This window comes from Salvelinus sp. IW2-2015, linkage group LG1, assembly GCF_002910315.2.
Source record: "Salvelinus sp. IW2-2015 linkage group LG1, ASM291031v2, whole genome shotgun sequence".
Taxonomy (NCBI): Eukaryota; Metazoa; Chordata; class Actinopteri; order Salmoniformes; family Salmonidae; genus Salvelinus; species Salvelinus sp. IW2-2015.
This window is the reverse complement of record NC_036838.1, coordinates 40,769,903-40,789,752: the sequence shown is the minus strand read 5'-3', so window position 1 is coordinate 40,789,752 and position 19,850 is coordinate 40,769,903. Positions and strand designations below refer to the sequence as shown.

At 43.5% G+C, this 19,850-nt stretch overlaps 1 protein-coding gene across 1 annotated transcript; it reads right to left on the bottom strand.

Annotated features, from left to right (window-relative positions):
* Positions 1–372: 372 nt before the first annotated feature.
* On the bottom strand, positions 373–19,333 carry pank4 (pantothenate kinase 4 (inactive)). The gene is made up of 19 exons (XM_023992862.2): positions 19,173–19,333; positions 18,739–18,821; positions 17,960–18,168; positions 17,649–17,832; positions 17,468–17,560; positions 7,883–8,036; positions 7,131–7,312; positions 6,495–6,576; positions 6,236–6,336; positions 5,133–5,288; positions 4,896–5,008; positions 4,600–4,687; positions 4,202–4,353; positions 3,998–4,053; positions 3,833–3,882; positions 3,524–3,628; positions 3,255–3,355; positions 3,091–3,159; positions 373–844 (listed from the first exon to the last, which is right to left on the bottom strand). The coding sequence occupies exons 1-19, from the start codon at positions 19,291–19,293 to the stop codon at positions 589–591; spliced, it is 2,355 nt and encodes a 784-aa protein (XP_023848630.1). The 5' UTR covers positions 19,294–19,333; the 3' UTR covers positions 373–588.
* Positions 19,334–19,850: the final 517 nt, after the last annotated feature.

The window sequence follows — 19,850 nt, the reverse complement described above, 5'->3', positions numbered from 1 at the left end:
CCTCAAGGCACATCTACCATATATTTGTGAAGCGTCACCACAGATTGCTATAATTACCCTGGTAGCACAGCATTCGCAAAGCATCTCTTCACCACTGAAAGGGTGAATGTTGTCATGGTAACCATTGGGATGCTGTGAGTAAACAACAGGGTACTAATAACCCGTCTATAAATGCAGTTAGTAGAGGATCTCACTTGCATTGACAGTCAATCTGCAAAGAGGACACCTCTACCACTGACAAGTTTGTCTGTTCTGATACCATAACTAGAATTTTGGCAGTGATCTGCAAGAACACAAGATGGTGCAAAGTACGGTTGTATATTCAAAAAAAGGAAGACATTTAAACATTGTTACTAAGCGATGTTATACTCTACCCTGTTTTGACATCCTTGCTAAAATAGGCTGCCAAGTTTTCAAATCAATCCAAGCCCACTGAAACTGATCTTAAAAACTCCTCCCTGTACAATCTGCATATCAATCATCATGAGTCGGTGAAATCAACCCCATTACAGCTAGCTGGACCTCTCCAACTTGTACCTGAAACAGTTCAACCTGTCCCATAATCAGACTTCAAAAAGAGTGATGAGATCATGACGGCATCACAGGAACATGATCCAGGGTGGTGGGTTTTTTGTCTGGTGGCACCTCGTACTTGAAGACCACACTGAAGAGCTTGCCTCCCAGTCGGTCAGCCAGCCAGGAGTTCTTGATGACTGCCATCTTGAGGCTCTCGCAGCTCAACAAGGCGTAGTAGTTGGTGTGGATGGCCCGGCCCATGCCCTCGATGATCACCAGGTCTGTGTGGCGTTCCCGCACAACCCCAGCCAACACCTTGTCCAAACGGCTGAGGGGAGAGAAATTATCATATTTACAGGAATAACCTTAAACATGTATATTAGAAGAAATCACTTAGTAACTACACTGAACAAAAATATACATGTAACATCCAACAATTTCAAAGATTTTACTGAGTTACAGTTCATAAGGAAATCAGTCAATTGAAATACATTCATTAGACCCTAATTTCACATGACTGGGAATACAGATATGCATCTGTTGGCCACAAACACCTTAAAAAAAAAAGGCATGGGTGTGGATCAGAAATCCAGTCAGTATCTGGTGAGAACACCATTTGCCTCATGCAGCGCGACATCTCCTTTGCATAGAGTTTATCAGGCTGTTGATTGTGGCCTGTTGTCCCACTCCTCTTCAATGGCTGTGCGAAGTTGCTGGATATAGGAGGGAACTGGAACGCGCTGTCGTACACGTCAATCCAAAGCATCCCAAACATGCTCAATAGGTGACATGTCTGGTGAGTATGCAATCCATGGAAAAACGGGGACATTTTCAGCTTCTGGAATTGTGTACGGATCCTTGTGAGATGGGATGTGAGATGGGGCAGTGCATTTTCATGCCGAAACATTTATGACATGACAATAGCAGGATTGTCACAGAATCTCTGTGCATTAGAACCGGAATCGATAAAATGCAATTGTGTTTGTAGTCCGTAGCTTATGCCTGCCCATACCATAAGAACTGGTACATTATTGATACTGACCCACAATTGAAATCCATTTTGAAATATCCCCTTAAAAGACCCCCAAACATGAGAGATAGTGATTAAATCTGATTACCCACCAGAGAAAAGGGAAACTCTTTTGCACAAGGTTCCAGAGGATAATTACAAATGTGGCCGATGTGCTCAATGCAGCTTTACGTACAAAGGCAACTCATTTACCCACCCTCGTACAGGACAAATACTTAAGATCAAGGGCCTGTTTACCTGCATGTCCACCAATGTTATTTACATGTTGAAATGTCCTTGTGGTCTGTCTTACATAGGGAATCCCCGTACAAGCCTTAAGACACGGATCAGTGAGCACTGCAGCAATATACGGACATGTGAGACAAAAAATCTGGTTGCTGATCATTTTGTACATGCTGGACATCCTATTAGCTCTCTGAGATACATTGGAATATAAATGGTCAAGATGTCACGCAGGGGAGGGGACATTGAGAGGAAACTTCTTCAAAGGGAATCTGTCTGGATCCACAGGCTCAACACACTCTCCTCTTGGCCTTAATGAGGAGTTTGACTTCAAACTGTTTTTATAGTTTCAATATGTCTAAATAGTTTTTTTTATCCTAATTGAATATTGTATGTATATTACTGTAAATATTGATCACATTCCCTGTGTATGATCATATTTTTGATCCATTGAATGTTAATATTGTGAAACTACATAATAAATATAAAAAGAATTACCTCCTGTTTCAGGAAGTGATGTCACTGAGTACTGCCCCTATATATAGGACCTTCCACCCCCACCTGGGATATGGATGTCTGATGAAGACCTACGGGTCGAAACGTTGTTAATAAATACCACCTGGAAGCATGAGCAGCAGTGTGCGGCGTTTTCCTTTCTGGTTTCCATGAGTTTGCCTAATCTCCAGCACCTGCGGAAAGTACCTGGATGTGCGCATGTTCTTCAGCTTTGGTACATGTCCATACCATAACCCCACCCCCACCATTGTGCACTCTGTTCATAACGTCGACATCAGCAAACCACTCACCCACACAACGCCATATGCCCGGTACTCTTGAAATCGGAAACACATCCGTGAAGAGCACACTTCTCCAGTGGCCATCGAAGTTAAGCCTTTGCCCACTGAAGTCAGTACCAACACTGAAACTGGAGTCAGGTCAAGACCCTGGTGAGGACAACGAGCACTCAGATGAGCTTCTCTGAGACGGTTTCTGACAGTTTGTGCAGAAATTGTTCGGCTGTGCAAACTCAGTTTCATCAGCTGTCTGGGTGGCTTGTCTCAGACAGTCCCGCAGGTGAAGAAGAAGCCGTATGTGGAGGTCTATGCTGGCGTGGTTACATGTGGTCTGCGGTTGTGAGGCCGGTTGGACGTACTGCCAAATTCTCTAAAACGACGTTGAAGGTGGCTTATGGTACAGAAATTAACATTAAATTATCTGGCAACAGCTCTGGTGGACATTCCTGCAGTAAGGTTGTTTTTAAACATAGTTAACACAGGTATGTAACGTTGAAATAAAATTCAAACATATGAAATAAAACAAACCTTAAGTCTAAGCACGGAGAGCTGGAGCCACTCTGGACTAACGTCAACCTGTCCTCCTTCACAGCAGACCTGAAAAACAAATTAAATGACATTGAAAATGGTGGGAAAGGACCACTGTATCCATTATCCAGTCACAAATGCAGTGATAAGACTTAAAGACTCACTGTATGACTGGATCCATTGCAGCTATTCTTTCAGTCAAGATCTGCAGCTCATTGTTTGTCACATCATTCAGAGCTGGGCTTGAGTTGCTGGCAAGGACTACCTGGAAAACAGCAAATGCAGGGTGTCAAAGCCCCAAAAACATCATAAAGTGGAAAAAAGTAAATCTTGCTTCAGTCATCTTGTTTTATTAAACCCTGTGTGTATTTGAAGGGGTGGTGAAGGTGACAGCGTTTCAAGATATTAGCGGGTGGACAGTGTGGTTCCTTACCTCTGTTCCCCTGCAGAGAAGCTCTCTGACAAATGGGAAGACTCCCAGTATGATGTCTATTCCACTATTATCTACGAAAAATAATGCACACTTATGAGGTGGGCCCTGCAAAAGAAAGCCAGTAGGCATAGTATTCAATTACTGTTCCACAGCATCAAGTCATACACATCTTTGGGACAAATCCTAAATTGAGATCTAGGCACAGAACTTCTGTGGAGCTTAAGTTAGGATGTGGCCCATAACAAGAATACAGCTAATATCATCAAAATTTAAAAAACACTAACTTCAGGAAACAGTGTAAATTCTTACCTTCAGTCTCTCGAACCATTGGTCATAGGTGTCGACAAGCCACGGCCGCTCTATGGAGAAAGCAGGACTCTCATTATGTAGCCTACATAGGTTACACCAGCAATATAAAATGCAGGATCCATTTAAATATCCAAATGTTTTCCCAGTCAACAAGGGCTTTCATACCTTCCAATTGTCGTTTCGCCTGTTCAAAGCCAAACTCCGGATCAGACTCCAGAACACTAAGAGAAAACGTGAGCGACAGTCTTTGTTCATTCAAAATTGCCATATAATTCTCAAGAATATACATATATATATATTATAGCCAGAATTTGTCATAATAATCCTCCATAGTCCCAAATTAAGGAGTGCAGACTCATTAAGACTCACTCTGAAACAGCCTTGGCTCCCCAGTCAAAGACGTTCCCAGCAAGGAGGCCCCTGACCAGGGCAAACTGCCTCTGCTCCCAGCTCAGCTCCTCCAGGGACTTGACTGCCTTCTGGAAGTACTTGAGGGCCATGTCATTCTCCCTCTGCTTGATCTGTGGAAGATGAAGACAAAACTGAGACACAGAAGCCTCCTCCCACTTCTCACAGCTAATCTACCACATTAGCAAATCATATAATGACAGACACTAATCAAGGCAAGTGGGCATGAAATGACATTAAAATGCACCCAAGACCACACATGTAAGCTTCATCATTAGATGCCCAGAAAAAGAGAAGCACTGGAGCATGTATTGGGAACAGTGAACAGAGAAAAAGAGTGCTATAGAATCCAGTCAAACCTTCGAGTAGGGGTCAGGGAAGTTGAACTCGTTTAAACAGTGTTCTCTTGTGTCTAAAAGACTTCTGACAGTAAGGGATCCATAAGCACTACAGGTGAGAAGAGAAGTACTCTACATTAGCAGACAGAAACACATACAGATTGCACAGGAAACAGTGAGACTTCATCATGTAKAAGAGTCAATCTCATCCACTACTTGGGAGGCATTCGGAGATACGCATCTACATAAATGATCAAGAAACAGCTCTAGTCGTCTAACAGCCTTTAAAAAGGATCTGCAGCTGTGGCTCCCCTTACAAAGGCTGGTGGCGGAGGGTCTGCAGCTTGTGCAGGTACTTGTGCCGGAACTTCTCCCCTCGTTCAGCAGCCTCTGGAAGATCAGGCTGGCTGGCCACAGCTCTTTTTACCACCTGTTCAAAGCACATCACCCAGGTCGGCAATTTTAAAAGCAACCAGGTTGAGGACTCGCTGTGTCAATGAATGCAATGTGTGTGTATTGATGAATAGACCAGTAGAAGATGCTCTGCCTCTTACCCCATCCAGGGCCTCCTCAAAGCAGTAGAGCCAGTACTCCCGTGCAAGGGCATCCTCTGAGAGGTCCACTGTGTCTGGGATGTAGGAGGACGGGTCCTGCAGCAGGGGCAGGTTCACGAGCTGCCTCTCCAGACGATCCATCTCCAACATGTCAAACTGGAGCCGAACAAGAGACACACTAAGCACTGCAAATAGTGCTGGGCTAATGCACTCATGCACACATCAAAGTGAAACCAAAGCGACCAGACTCCTTCAAACGTCACAAAAAATGCCAATATATCCGTTTTCAATACGCCACCTAGTGGTCAGTGAGTTGACAATAGCATGTGTCAAGCTCCATATCACTCAGGGACAAGTACACTGTCAGTGCAGTCGACACACACATCAAAGTATCAAAGTTTAGATGTACCCTATACGGACTCCTCACATTAGTCAGTGCCTTGAGTATGCTTTTAAAGTTCAATGTCTAAGGTGAACAGACCTGATTACTATTCTCCAGTGTCACAGGTGACTTTAAGGTTGGTTATAACACATCACAACACAATTCAAAACAGTGACTGCTAAAAGCAACACTTCAAACGCTGTTAAACAATGCAATGTGAAAGGAAAAGGCTGGCATTTGGCAGTTAATGCAACAATTGTCTCTCTGAAACCTTATTTAACCCAATGTGAATGTTAGGGCAGGTGTAGAGCTACAAAGCCAGAAGCATGACGAAATATGTAGCCCTAATCAAACCACTACACACAGAGCATGGAAGTACTTACGGGAAACTGAGGAAAGGGTTACAGTAGGTAAACAGATGTAAGATATGGTGGATATGAAGAGAAGAAAACAATCAAATGTTAGATGAAATTATCAATGAAGGTTGTTGTCACACCAGGCCTGTGGATTTTAAAAAGGACAGCGGTGGTGACATTTCCACAGAAAATATCAAATCTACAATTATCTCAGAAATCAGATAAAAGGGTGGTGGGGGGGAATTGCTAAAATGGTTAATGAAATGTCACCAAAATTAAATGGCAACAAGTGGGTTATGAGCACACCCTAGTGGTCCAAAGCTGACCTTAAGGTATTGTCTTATTTTCTTCTCCAAAGGACTTACTGTTCCACTGCGTGCACGTTGCATGGGGTTCAGGTCTGGAGAGGTACTCATCAGGCCAGAGCTCCCAGCATAGTTCTCCCCCCAACTGTACTGGTTWGGATCTAGATAAAGTGACAATTATAATACCAGTGAAAACGACTCAAAATAAAAACTTCTCATCAACAGGAAAATGCATACCAAACCAAGAGTGTAATAAGGCATGACTGCCAGTGCCACTTTCTGTCATGAAGAAATTCCATAGAGGAAAACATCGACTTACTGTCTTCCTCTGCTCCCTTGAGAAAGGCACCAATAGTTCCCAGATAGCCTTCATGTCTCAGGAACAGCGCCTGGACTTCACCCTGCAAAAAATATATATATATACATATCCAGTCAGAAGGAACCATTTCCAACTCTCATTACACTTGCAGGTTGTATCATGTAAAAGTAGCCTATGGGGACAATATAATCAAACCTGTCATATCAATGTTTTTGTTTTTTCTAACTGCCCACACAAATGTCTCCATCTGAAAATGTAAATAATTTACCTGTGAGGTGACTGGAGTCTACCTGCTGCGTAACAGAACCCAAAGACATTCTGAATACATTGAATTAAGGAAAAAGGGTACATTTCCATGCTACTGTGTAAATACAGCAAGGCAGATTTGATTGCTGGTTTTCAAGCTCTGAACCAGGCCCAAGGGACATATCCCTGGTTTTAGTCAGCTGACATCAGATCAAGCTCTTTCAGGGCTAAATCTTGAACCAGGCCCAAGGGACATATCCCTGGTTTTAGTCAGCTGACATCAGATCAAGCTCTTTCAGGGCTAAATCTAGAGCTCAATCAAATGTACCTGAGGGCAAAACATGGATTGAGAAAGAAATGCTTGTTTAGGAGGTACATTGGGGGGCTTGCCTTGGTGAAGAAGTTGATACTGTAAGTGATGGTGTGCATAGTGACAGGGTGTCCTCGGATGAAGAAACCCCCAAAGTAGACCCTGGTCAAGTTGTGGAGCCGGGCATAAAGGCAGGCCAGCTGCCCAATGTCATTGCTGATCATATGGAGCAGGCTCTTAGCCATATCTTCTTTAGAGAACTCTAATTCAGGAGGAAACAAAAGTATGTCAGCATACAGCCAAGTGAAGATCCAGAAACATGGAGTCACTCTAGACAACAAGCAAAGGTCCCATTGAAGTAAGTACAGTGTTGGTTTATGTATTGACCGTTTGTTTCAGGTATTATTGGCATTACATTAAAAACATTACCGATCTAATAGAGTGAGTGAATGAGTTGCTTGCTTTGCCTCCATGGCCGTCTGCCTCGTCTATTTCTCAACAGTAACAGTAACCACACAGCCTAGCACAGTAACTGGGTAAGAAGTCAATCTGTTAGTGCTAAACAGGAATGTAACCTACATTACAGTATATGGCAGTGGAGGCTGGTGTGAGGAGCTATAGGAGGACGGGATCATTGTAATGGCTGGAATGGAACGTATCAAACATATGTTAACTCCGTTCCATTTCAGCAATTACAATGAGCCTGTCCTCCTATAGGTCCTCCCACAGGTAGATTGCATGCCAGGGAGTCCGCTCCTGAAGACAGTGCAATGAAAAACAGGTTATGGGGCCAAAGAATAAACATACTGCAAGGGCTCTGTTCTCTCTTTACCTTTGTCAGRAGTAGCAGATTTTCCAAAGCTGCTTGCGATAAGGTCCCCAGTCAAGCCCAAGGACCCATAAGATCCCCCGTAGATGTCTTTGACTAGCATGTCAACACTTGTGTGCTGCCCCTTCGAAGCCAATTGAAGTAGTTCATCAAATCTCTAGGTGAGAGCAGGAAGACATGGGAGTACAGTAGTTTTAAAAACAGCACTTTAACCCAGATAGCCAAGCTATTTTGTAACATCCATGTTTTTTTCTGGATCAAAATGGGGCTTAGGTGGTTGGCGTGGCCATTGGTGCAGTTGCCAACTGAAAGTTTAAGAGGCCCTCCTGTTGGCCCTCCTGTTGACACAATCACTGACATGAACCCTGCAAAATAAATACTTGCACACACACCAGATTAGCTGACCAAAGCCAATTAAATGTTTTTTTTTATGCAAGATTGTATGTACAGTGCATTCGGGAAGTATTCAGATCACTTGACTTTTTCCACATTTTGTTACGTTACTTTGCATTTCTAAAATTGATTACATTTTCCTCATCAATCTACACACAATACCCCATAACGACAAAGGTAAAACAGTATTTCGAAATGTTAGCAAATTTATTTATATAAAAAAATTACAGAATAATCTTATTTACATGAGAATTCAGACCCTTTGCTATGAGACTCAAAATTGAGCTCAGATGCATCCTGCTTCCATTGATCATCCTTGAGAAGTTTCTACAACGTGATTGGAGTCAACCTGTGGTAAATGAAATTGATTAAACATGATTTGGAAAGGCACACACCTGTCTATATAAGTTCCCACAGTTGACAGTGCATGTCAGAGCAAAAACCAAGCCATGAGGTCGAAGCAATTGAACGTAGAGCTCCGAGACAGGATTGTGTTGAGGCACAGATCTGGGGAAGGGTACCAAAACATGTCTGCAGCATTGAAGGTTCCCAAGAACAGTGGCCTCCATCATTCTTAAAATGGAAGAATTTTGGACCCACCAAGACTCTTCCTAGAGCTGGCCACCCAGACAAACTGCGCAATCAGGGGAGAAGGGCCATGGTCAGCGAGGTGTTCAACAATCAAATGGTCACTCCAGAGTTCCTCTGTGGAGATGGCAGAACCATCTCTGCAGCACTCCACCAAACAAGCCTTCATGGTAGCGTGGCAAGACGGAGGCCACTCCTCAGTAAAAGGCATGACAGCCTGCTTAGCACCTAAAAGGACTCTCAGACCATGAGAAACAAGATTCTCTGTTCTGATGAAACCAAGATTGAACTGTTTGGCCCGAATGCCAAGCGTCACGTCTGGAGGAAACCTGGCACCAGGTTGTTGGTGCCAGGTTGGGGATGTTTTTTAGCAGCAGGGAATGGGAGACTAGTCAGGATTGAAGGAAAGATGAACGAAGAAAAGTACAGGAGAGATCCTTGATGAAAACCTGCTCAGGACCTCAGACGGGAGCAAAGGTTCACCTTCCAACAGGACAACTACCCTAAGCACACAGCCAAGACAACACAGGCATGGCTTCAGGACAAGTCTCTGAATGCCCTTAAGTGGCCCAACCAGAGCCCGGACATGAACCCTTATCGATCATCTCTGAAGAGACCTGAAAAAAGCTGTGCTGCGACGCTCCCCGCTGTCAAAAGTGTGTCAACAAAGTACTGAGTAAAGGGTCAAAATACATTTGTAAATGTGCTAAAAGTTCTATGAACCTGTTTTTCTTTGTCATTATGGGGTATTGTGTGTAGATTGATACATTTTTTAAAATACATTTTAGAATAAGGCTGTAACGTAACAAAATTTGAAAAAAGTCAATGGGTCTGAATGCACTGTACATGACTTCTCTGTCGCGTGTGATAATGTGATTGAACACAATCATCAATATCAATGGAGTCATAGGTTGGAAATCAACCTTATAGTTGTCACTAGTCTTCAAGCACACCTGTATGAATAAGGCAACAGGTCCTGATGGCATCTCTGCTTTTCTTCTAAAAACATGTGCAGAGGAATTTACTCCGACTTGGTGCCCTATCTTTCAGAGGTCTGTAGACTCCCATACCATCCCATCTCTGTGGAAAAAGGCCATCATCACTCCAGTCCCCAAAAGAAAATAATGACTATAGACCTGTTGGTCTGACCATCATAATGAAGTTCTGAAAAGATCTGTATCAATCTGCCTATAAGAAAAGTTGCAGGACTGATGATTTATTGATTTAAGTTAAGCGTTTAACACAATACAGCCACATGTCCTAATCAGCAAGTTAAAGCAGATGGGTTTTAACCCCTATACCATAAGGTGGTACCACTCATTCATGACTAGCAGTACAACATATTAGTTAACAGTACCCTCTCTGAGGCTATAGACATTAGCATGGGGGCCCCGCTGGGTTGTGTGAGTTCACCCATCTTATTCACTCTGTACACAAATGAATGAACTAGCAGTAATCCTGATAAATATATTGTCTTGTTTTCTGATGATACTGCCATTCTTGGTCTGATGTCTAAAGATGCTGATACTACTGCGTACAGGTCAGATATTCAAACAATACAAATTGGTGTTTCACCCTAAATCTGTCGGTGACCACGTGCCTGTGGTTGTCCACAATGCCACAGCACAGGTTAGTTTGTTCAAGTACCTGGGTGTACACATGGCCCTTCCAGCTCGGCATATTGTCCAAGTAAAGGGACTGCTGCAGAGACCAACAACGCCTACATTTCCTACGTAGACTCAAGGTTTTTGAAGTTAACCAGAAAATTATGCTCTGGGGCCTCCCGAGTGGTGCAGGGATCTAAGGCACTGCATCGCAGTGCTAACTGTGCCACTAGAGATCCTGGTTTGAGTCCAGGCTCTGTCGCGACCCAGAGACCCATGGGGCGGCACACAATTGGCCCAGCGTTGTCCGGGTTAGAGGGGGGTTTGGCCGGCAGGGATGTTCTTGTCCCATCGCACACTAGCGACTTCTGTGGCGTGCCGGACTCAGTGCACGCTGACAGTCACCAGGTGCACAGTGTTTCCTCCGACACATTGGTGCGGCTGGCTTCCGGGTTAAAAATCGGGCATTGTGTCAAGAAGCAGTGCGGCTTGGCTGGGTTGTGTTTGAGGACACACGGCTCTCGACCTTCACCTCTCCCGAGTCCGTACGGGAGTTGCAGCGAATGGGACAAGACTAATTACCAATTGAATACCACAAACTTGGAGAAAAAGGAGTAAAAAAAGATTTTAAAAAGAAAAGAATGCTCATTCTACCATGCAGTCAGACAGTATCCTAAATTATTTCAGATCCATCCCATGTACTGCACTCTTAGTATCAGCTCCTACCCTCAGGCAGAGGCTATAGGGTCCCTCAAATACCTAATCCGCAATAAGGCTGAGCTGTGTTAGTACACCACTGACAGAATAAGGGAAAATGTAAAGTATTATACATGTGACTATATGAGAAGTATAAGGGTAACGTGCAATGTATGTATTACACTGAGTATAAAAACATTAACACCTGCTCTTTCCATGAGAGACTGACCAGATGAATGCGATGATCCCTTATTGATGTCACTTGTTAAATCAGTGTAGATGGAGACAGGTTAAACAACAAATGTAAGTTCCTTTGAACGGGGTATGGTAGTAGGTGCCAGACGCACCGGTTTGTTAAGAACTGCAACGCTGCTGGGTTTTTCACGCTCAACAGTTTCCCGTGTGTATCAAGAATGGTCCACCACTCAAAAGGACATCAAGCCAACTTGACAACTGTGGGAAGCATTGGAGTCAACATGGGCCAGCATCTCTGGAAAGCTTTGAACACTTTGTAGAGTCCATGACCAATTGAAGGTGGTAGTAAATGATTGTTTAATGGCGTTAGACCAAGGCTCTGCATCGGTCCTCGTGTTCCTAGACCTTAGTGCCGCCTTTGACACCAATCACCACACTCTTTTGGAGAGATTGGAAACCCTAATTGGTCTACACAGACAAGTTCTTGCCTGGTTTAGATCTTATCTGTCGGAAAGATATCAGCTTGTCTCCGTGGATGGTTTGTCCTCTGACAAATCAATTATATGTTGTTTCGGTGTCCCTCAAGGTTCCGATTTCACTATCTATACACACAAAACCATTCAAAAGTTTGGGGTCACTTGTAAATGTCCTCGTTTTTGAAAGAAAAGCAAATTTGTTTATTCAAATAACATCAAATTGATTCAGAAAGTGTAGAGTGTAGACATTGTTAACATTGTAAATGACTATTGTAGCTGGAAACAGCAGATTTTTTGGGAATATCTACAGGCGTACAGAGGCCCATTATCAGCAACCATCACTCCCGTGTTCCAATGGCATGTTGTGTTAGCTAAACCAAGTTGATCATTTTAAAAGGCTAATTGATCATTAGAAAACCCTTTTGCAATTATGTTAGCACAGCTGAAAACTGTTGTTCTGATTAAAGCAGCAATAAAACTGGTCTTCTTTAGACTAGTTGAGTATCTGGAGCATCCGCATTTGTGGGTTCGAATACAGGCTCAAAAATGGCCAGAAACAAAAAGGACTTTCTATTCCATGTGAGAAATTGCCAAGAAACTGAAAATCTCGTACAACACTGTGTACTACTCCCTTCATCGAACAGCGCAAACTGGTTGTAAACAGAATAGAAAGAGGAGTGGGAGTTATTTTCTTTCAAAAACAAGGACATTTCTAAGTGACCCCAAACTTTTGAACGGTAGTGTATATTCTACCTCTTGGTGATGTCATTCGGAAACACAATATCAACTTTCACTGCTATGCAGACTACACACAGCTGTACATTTCGATGAAACATGGTGAAGCACCAAAATTACCTACCCTGGAAGTATGTGTTTCAGACATAAGGAAATGGATGGCGGCAACATTTTAAAACTCCGACAAAACAGAGATGCTAGTTCTAGGTCCTAAGAAACAAACAGATCTGCTGTTTGATCTGACATTTCATCTTGATGGTTATAAAGTCGTTTCAAATAAAAGTTTAGGAACTCGGCGTTACTCTAGACCCTGATCTCTTTTGACGAACATACACAAAAGTATGTGCACACCCCTTAAAATTTGTGGATTCAGCTATTTCAGCCACACCCATTGCTGACAGGTGTATAAAATCGAGCACAGCCATGCAATCTCCATAGACAAACATTGGCAGTAGAATGGCCTTACTGAAGAGCTCAGTGACTTTCAGCATGGCACCGTCATAGGATGCCAACTTTCCAACAAATCAGTTCATCACATATCTGCCCTGCTAGAGCTGCCCGGTCAACTGTAGGTGCTGTTATTGTAAAGTATAAATGTCTAGAAGCAACAACGTCTCAGCCGCAGTGGTAGGCCACACAAGCTCACATAACAGGACCACCAAGTGCTGAGGTGCATTGCGCGTAAAAATAGTCTGTTCTAGGTTGCAATCTCACTACCAAGTTCCAAACTGCCTCTGGAAGCAACGTCAGCACAAGCAAGAACTGTTCATCGGGAAAGTCATGAATATGGTTTTCCTTGGCCGAGCAGCCGCACATAAGCCTAAGATCAGCATGCACAATGCCAAGCGTCGGCTGGAGTGGTGTAAAGCGTGCCACAAATGGACTCTGGAGCAATGGAAACGCATTCTCTGGAGTGACGAATCACGCTTCACCATCTGCCAGTCCGACGGACGACTCCGGGTTTGGCGGATGCCAGGAGAAAGCTACCTGTCCGAATACATAGTGCCAACTGTAAAACGTTTGGTGGAGGAGGAATAATGGTCCGGGGCTGTTTTTCATGTTTCGAGCAAGGCCCCTTAGTTCCAGTGAAGGGACATCTTAACGCTACAGCATACAATGACATTCTAGATGATTTTGTGCTTCCAATTTTGTGGCAACATTTTGGAGAAGGCCCTTTACTGTTTCAGCATGACAATGCCCCCATGCACAAAGTGAGGTTCATACAGAAATGGTTTGTCGAGATCAGTGTGGATGAACTTGACTGGCCTGCAGACCCCTGACCTCAACCCCATCGAAAACCCAGACTGTGAGCCAGGCCTAATCGCCCAACATCAGTGCCTGACCTCACTAATGCTTGTGGCTAAACGGAAGCAAGTCCCTTCCCAGGAGTGGAGGCTGTTAAAGCAACCAAGGAGGGGGACCAACTCCATATTAATGCCCATCATTTTGGAATGAGATGTTTGACGAGCAGGTGTCCACATACTTTTGTCATGTAGTGGAACAAGAACATTTCAAGGGCAGCTTTTCCCCCCCCATCTTCCTAACATTGCAAAAATCTGAAACTTTTTGTCCAAAAATGATGCAGAAAAACTAATCCATGCTTTTGTCACATCTAGATTAGACTAATGCAATGCTCAACGGCTAAAGCACTGAATAAACTTCAGTTAGTGCTAAATACGGCTTCCAGAATCTTGACTAGAAACAAAACATTTTATCATAATTTACACCAGGGCTAGCTTCTCTACACTGGCTTATGTTAAGGATAGGGCTGATTTCAAGGTTTTACTGCTAACCTACAAAGCATTAGATGGACTTGCTCCTACCTAGCTCTGCGATTTGGTCCTGCCGTACATACCTACACGTACGCTATGGTCTCCAGACGCAGGCCTCCTTACTATCAATAGAAGTTATAAGCAAACAGCTGGAGGCAGGGCTTTCTCCTATAGAGCTCCATTTTTATGGAATGGTCTTTACTGAAGACTCATCTCTTCAGTAGTTTCTATGATTGAGTGTAATCTGGCCCAGGAGTGCGAAGATGAACGGCCATCGCTGTCTCTGCCTGGCCGGCTCTCCTCTGGGATTCTCGGCCTCAGACCCTATTACTGGGGCAGAGTCACTGGCTTACATGCCATCCCTAGGAGGCTTTTTCGCTAAACTTGACTRGAGTGGGTTGAGTTACTGTCGTGATATTCCTGTCTGTTTTTGCACCCCCTCGGGCTTGTGTAGTGGAGGAGATCTTCATGGGCTATACTCAGCCTTGTTTCAGGGTAGTAAGTTGATATCTCTCTAGTGGTGTGGGGCTGTGCTTTGGCAAACTGGGTGGGGTTATATCCTGCCTGGTTTGCACTGTCTGGGGGTATAGTCGGACAGGGCCAGTGTCCCCCGACCTCCCCTGTTTCAGCCTCCCGTATCTATGCTACAATAGTATATGTGCCGGGGGGCTAAGGTCAGTCTGTCTTATCTGGTGAAATTCTCCTGTCTTATGTGGTGTCCTGTGTGAACTTAAGTGTGTGTATAGTTTTTTCTCTCTCCCTCTCCCCCCACTCTCCTCAGCTATAAAAAGCCAACTGACATTTACCTGTTACACCCTCTACAACCAGGGCCTAACATTAACTTTTTGGTCCACCAGCCAGTGTGGCAGGTACAAGATTTTTTTTTACTAGCTAGCTAGATTTTTTAAATAAAAAACAAATCTGATGCACATGCTTTGTAATGTTCCTAAAACAAGAAATGTGGTATGTTAAATTTAATTACATTTTTTGTGACCAGTCTTTTAATCAAAATATCAGAGACAAATGTTTAAGGCAGAGAGGTTACCATGGTAACGGGGCCACTGGAGTCATGTCACATGTGTCTGTCTGAGATCTGACTATTAGTTGAAGCAGCAGACTCAAACTAACATTGAAAAACTGAGCCTGTGAACAAAACAATGTAAATAGACAAGAAACACAAGGACAAAGTCTCACTTTGTAGACTTTAGTAAATTTGACCAAGTTTTATGCCTGTGCTCAGCACCTCCAAAAATCTACAGTATCAGCACTTCACTCAGTGCGCACAGCTCCCCTGCCAGGCAGTGGTTGGATATAGTATGAATACTTATTTGTTCAATTAGCAGCTATGAAACAAAACAGCATAAATACTTTGAAAACAGCTACCGTAGCATTTTTCTAACTAACATAAGACTGCTGAACAATTTATCAAATGGGCACCCGGACTATTTACATTGACACCCCCTTTATTTTTACACTGCTGCTACTCGCTGTTAATCATCTATGCATAGTCACTTGCGCCTACCTTCAAGTACAAATTTCCACAGCTAGTGGTTAGGGCYTTGGCCAGTAACCGAAAGGTTACTGGATCGAATCCCCGAGCTGACATGGTAAAAATCTGTTGTTCTGCCCCTGAGCAAGGCAGTTAACCCACTGTTCCCCAGGCGACAAAGACGTGGATGTCGATTAAGGCAGCCCCACACCTCTCTGATTCAGAGGGGTTGGGTTAAATGCAGATTTTTTTTCTTCAGTTGAAGGCATTCAGTTGTACAACTGACTAGGCATCCCCCTTTCCCTTACCTGTGCCCCCGCACATTGACTTGGTACCGGTACCCCCTGTATATAGCCTCGTTAATGTTATCTTTTTTTTWWTTATTTTTTTACTTTAATTTAGTAAATATTTTCTAAACTTTTTATTGAGCGGCATTGTTGGTTAAGGGCTTGTATCTAAGCGTATTTCATGGTAAGGTCTACATCTGTTGTACTCGGCGCACGTGACAAAACATTAGATTATATATTTWTTTTTTTATTACTTTATTGTAATGCTCGCACTGTAGAGCCATGCAAATTGACCACCTGCCAACGTGTCTGGTGAAATAGACGTTCTTACCCGCCAATACCTAAATCTACCCGCACTTGGCAGGTGTTAATTTTATGCCCTAGTGACCACCATTTGCCTCATGCAGTGTAACATCTCTTTCACATAGAGTTGATCAGGCTGTTGGTTGTGGCCTGCGGAATGTTGTCCCACTACTCTTCAATGGCTGCGCGAAGTTGCTGGATATTAGCATGAACTGGAACATGCTGTCATACACATCGATCCAGAGCATCCCAAACTTGCTTAATGAGTGACATGTCTGGTGAGTATACAGACCCTGGCTGAACTGGGACATTTTCAGCTTCCAGGAATTGCGTACAGATTCTTGTGACACGGGCCGTGCACAATCATGCTGAAACATGAGGTGATGGCGGTGGATGAATGGCACTACAATGGGTCTCAGCATCTCAACACATTTAGATTTCAGCAATTTAGCAGACGCTCTTATCCAGAGCGACTTACAGTAGTGAGTGAAAACATTTCACACTTTTTCGCCGTACCAGTCCGAGGGAATCGAACCCACAATACTGGCATTGCAAGCGCCACTCTCTACCAACTGAGTCACACGGGACCCCTCATTACGGTATCTCTGTGCATTCAAATTGATATCAATAAAATGGAATTGTGTTCATTGTCCGTAGCTTATGCCTGCCCATACCATAACCCCACCGCCACCAGGGGGTACTCTGTTCACAACGTTGACGTCAGCAAACTGCTCGCCCACACAACGCCATACACGCTGCGCCATTTATTGTCCCCAGCACAAGGTGCACATTAATAATGGGCCTGCTGTTTGGACATAGACTGCCCGTCCAACACGCAGAAAATTCCCTGAACCCTATTCAGAACGAGAGCTTGTAAGTACAGAGGGCAGTCTTCCAGATAATAAAAATAAAAGTTGCAGTAATGTCAACTGGCAAGATATTAGGCAAGAACCAACAAAATAAGACTATACATTTCAGTTCATTTTGAGTAGCCTGACTATTTAAAAAGCCTATTGCTTGAAGTGTCAGCATGGGGGTGAGGAGTTTTACCTTTGTTTTTGTGAGTAGAGCTCCAAGGCCCCAGAATGTCCCCCCACCTATGGAGCTTCCTCCAACACGCTCAAATGTATCCTCTGATTCAACCTGTTTGGAAATAAATATTGTTTGTTGAATGAATTGGTACATAGGCCACATGTCACACCAGATCTAGATGTGTGTCAGGCATTGGTACCTTGATGATTGACACCCCTGAGCCGATGTTGATGAGCAGGTAAGGGAAGATGTCAGGGTGAGTGTTCTGGAAGCGGAACTCAGAGTCTGCATGCTTGACATAGACAAAAGCCTCGTGGGGGATGTTCCTCAGCACAAAGTTGCAGCCCTTAATCAGGCATGTCATTTCATCCTCCTTGTCCACCCTTGTCAAAACATGAAGAGCAGCTACATTATAATAAGCTCAACCTTATACCGGTCAAGCTGTCTTTAAAAATAAAGCCGTTTTAGATTTTAACCAAATACCTCAAAACAACATATTCCTTTTCTCACCTGAGCTTCAGTTTCTTCTCTATGAGATCTTTGAACTTATGAGCCCCTCCACCGGTGGCTTTGATGACTCTGGTGTCAGTGTTGACCAGGTGGTCTTTGATAAAGTCCAGGCAGGTTTCAATGTAGGCATTTTCAAACTTGATGAAGTGAAGGCGAGCCAACATCTCCTCCTGCATTGAGATCTCATAGAGGGGGTCATCCTCAGTGTCCTGGTGAAGAGGGACACACAGATAAGGAACCAGACCAACACTGCAGACCTGAGACCTCCAGGGCAACCTGAATGGGCTCAGTAAGACTTGTAAGTCTACACATTCACTGTCCCAAGGTACACAGCCTTTTGAAGCCCAACATCATGAATCAGTGGCCTATATGTCTACCACAAACCCCACACTCAAGCAATTCCATATTGGCTACTCTCCAATTAACACAAGCTTAGTTAGTTTACTTTTCTGTAACTACATTCACACACCTTTATCAGGTTGGCCCATTGGAGACCTAAAACAGTAGTGTGCTGAGAGATAAGAACAACTATTCTGGCACGAGTCCTCCAGGCTTAAACACTGTAATAACACTAATAACACTGCATTGCAGTGCACTTGGGCAGCAAATCACTTTAGCCCCTCAATTGAACACTGACATTTGATGTTATTGTTGCCGAGTAAATAGCTTAAATAGCACACTACACGTTGGACGCAAGCTCTTATTTAGCTTTGTCCTCTGCTCCATTGGACCTAACGTTTGTTACTGACAGTGTTCCAAAGTTTATTGACACCACATACCTTTGCAGTATGGTCGAATGACCGTACTTTCGCTACTTTGTGTTGAACAGTGGAGTAATAGGCGAGTTTCGTCAGCGAGCCACCTGTGGGAGGAAAAAAGGGTTTGTGCAGTCTCACGTGAGATAGATAAATCCATCAGTCAACTATTGACAACTCAGCCACTCTGGCGCAGCGGTCAAATTAGGTGGTTTAGTTAGCCATTTGAGAAACCTGTAGCTATCTAGCCCATAAACAAACGCTAATTAGCCAGCTAACAGTGGCGCGAAGGTAACTTCGCAGCTACTGGTAGCTAACTACAGTACTTAAATCAGCTAGTTTAGCTAGCCAGCCACACGTCGTTGCTTGCTAGCCTCTCGTGTGCCTGCTGTGTTGTCAAAGTAACAAGACAAGTTAATATATTCAAGTAGCGATATAAATATTAAATTAGTGTATACCTATGTCTATTGCGAACCTCTTTGCATTTTCCAAATTCCTGAAGATCTCATTGGGTGGAAGAGTTATGCTTTTATCCATGCTGTGACTACTCCTGTCTACTCTCTCACTTTCCGCCGCCATCTTGTGTTGCGCAATGACGTTCAGGTACAAAAAAATAATAATCCCACAATGGAAAAATATCTAGGGTGTTCAGGAGGACGCCACGTTTTGGAACGTTCAGACATGTAGAACAATGAATTACATTGGTCCTTTTCATGGCATTTATATCTGCAACGTTCGATAACGTTTGGCAACTGAACATGGCCCTGGATTTCTGTGATAATGTGGTAGGTAATCTCTGGTCTTCTGTGATATTTTCTGTAAACCTACATACATACACATAGGTGAACATTTGGTAAAACACGAAGCTATTCGGCACACATTTGATGTGCAACTAAAAGCAATATCATATCATCATAAACCTCCTGCATGTCATGCTGATGTGATGGGAATATCTTCATAACAAAATGGTCATTTGCAAGCATTTAACGTTTAGGCCTACGCCTACACAATTATTGAACTGAAATGTAAACTATCATAGTAAAGATAAGAAAAAGTATTTCATTTGATTGTTTTGGAATGTATTAAAATGTATGGGGATATTGCCTACATTTACTGTCTTTACAAAAGACACACTG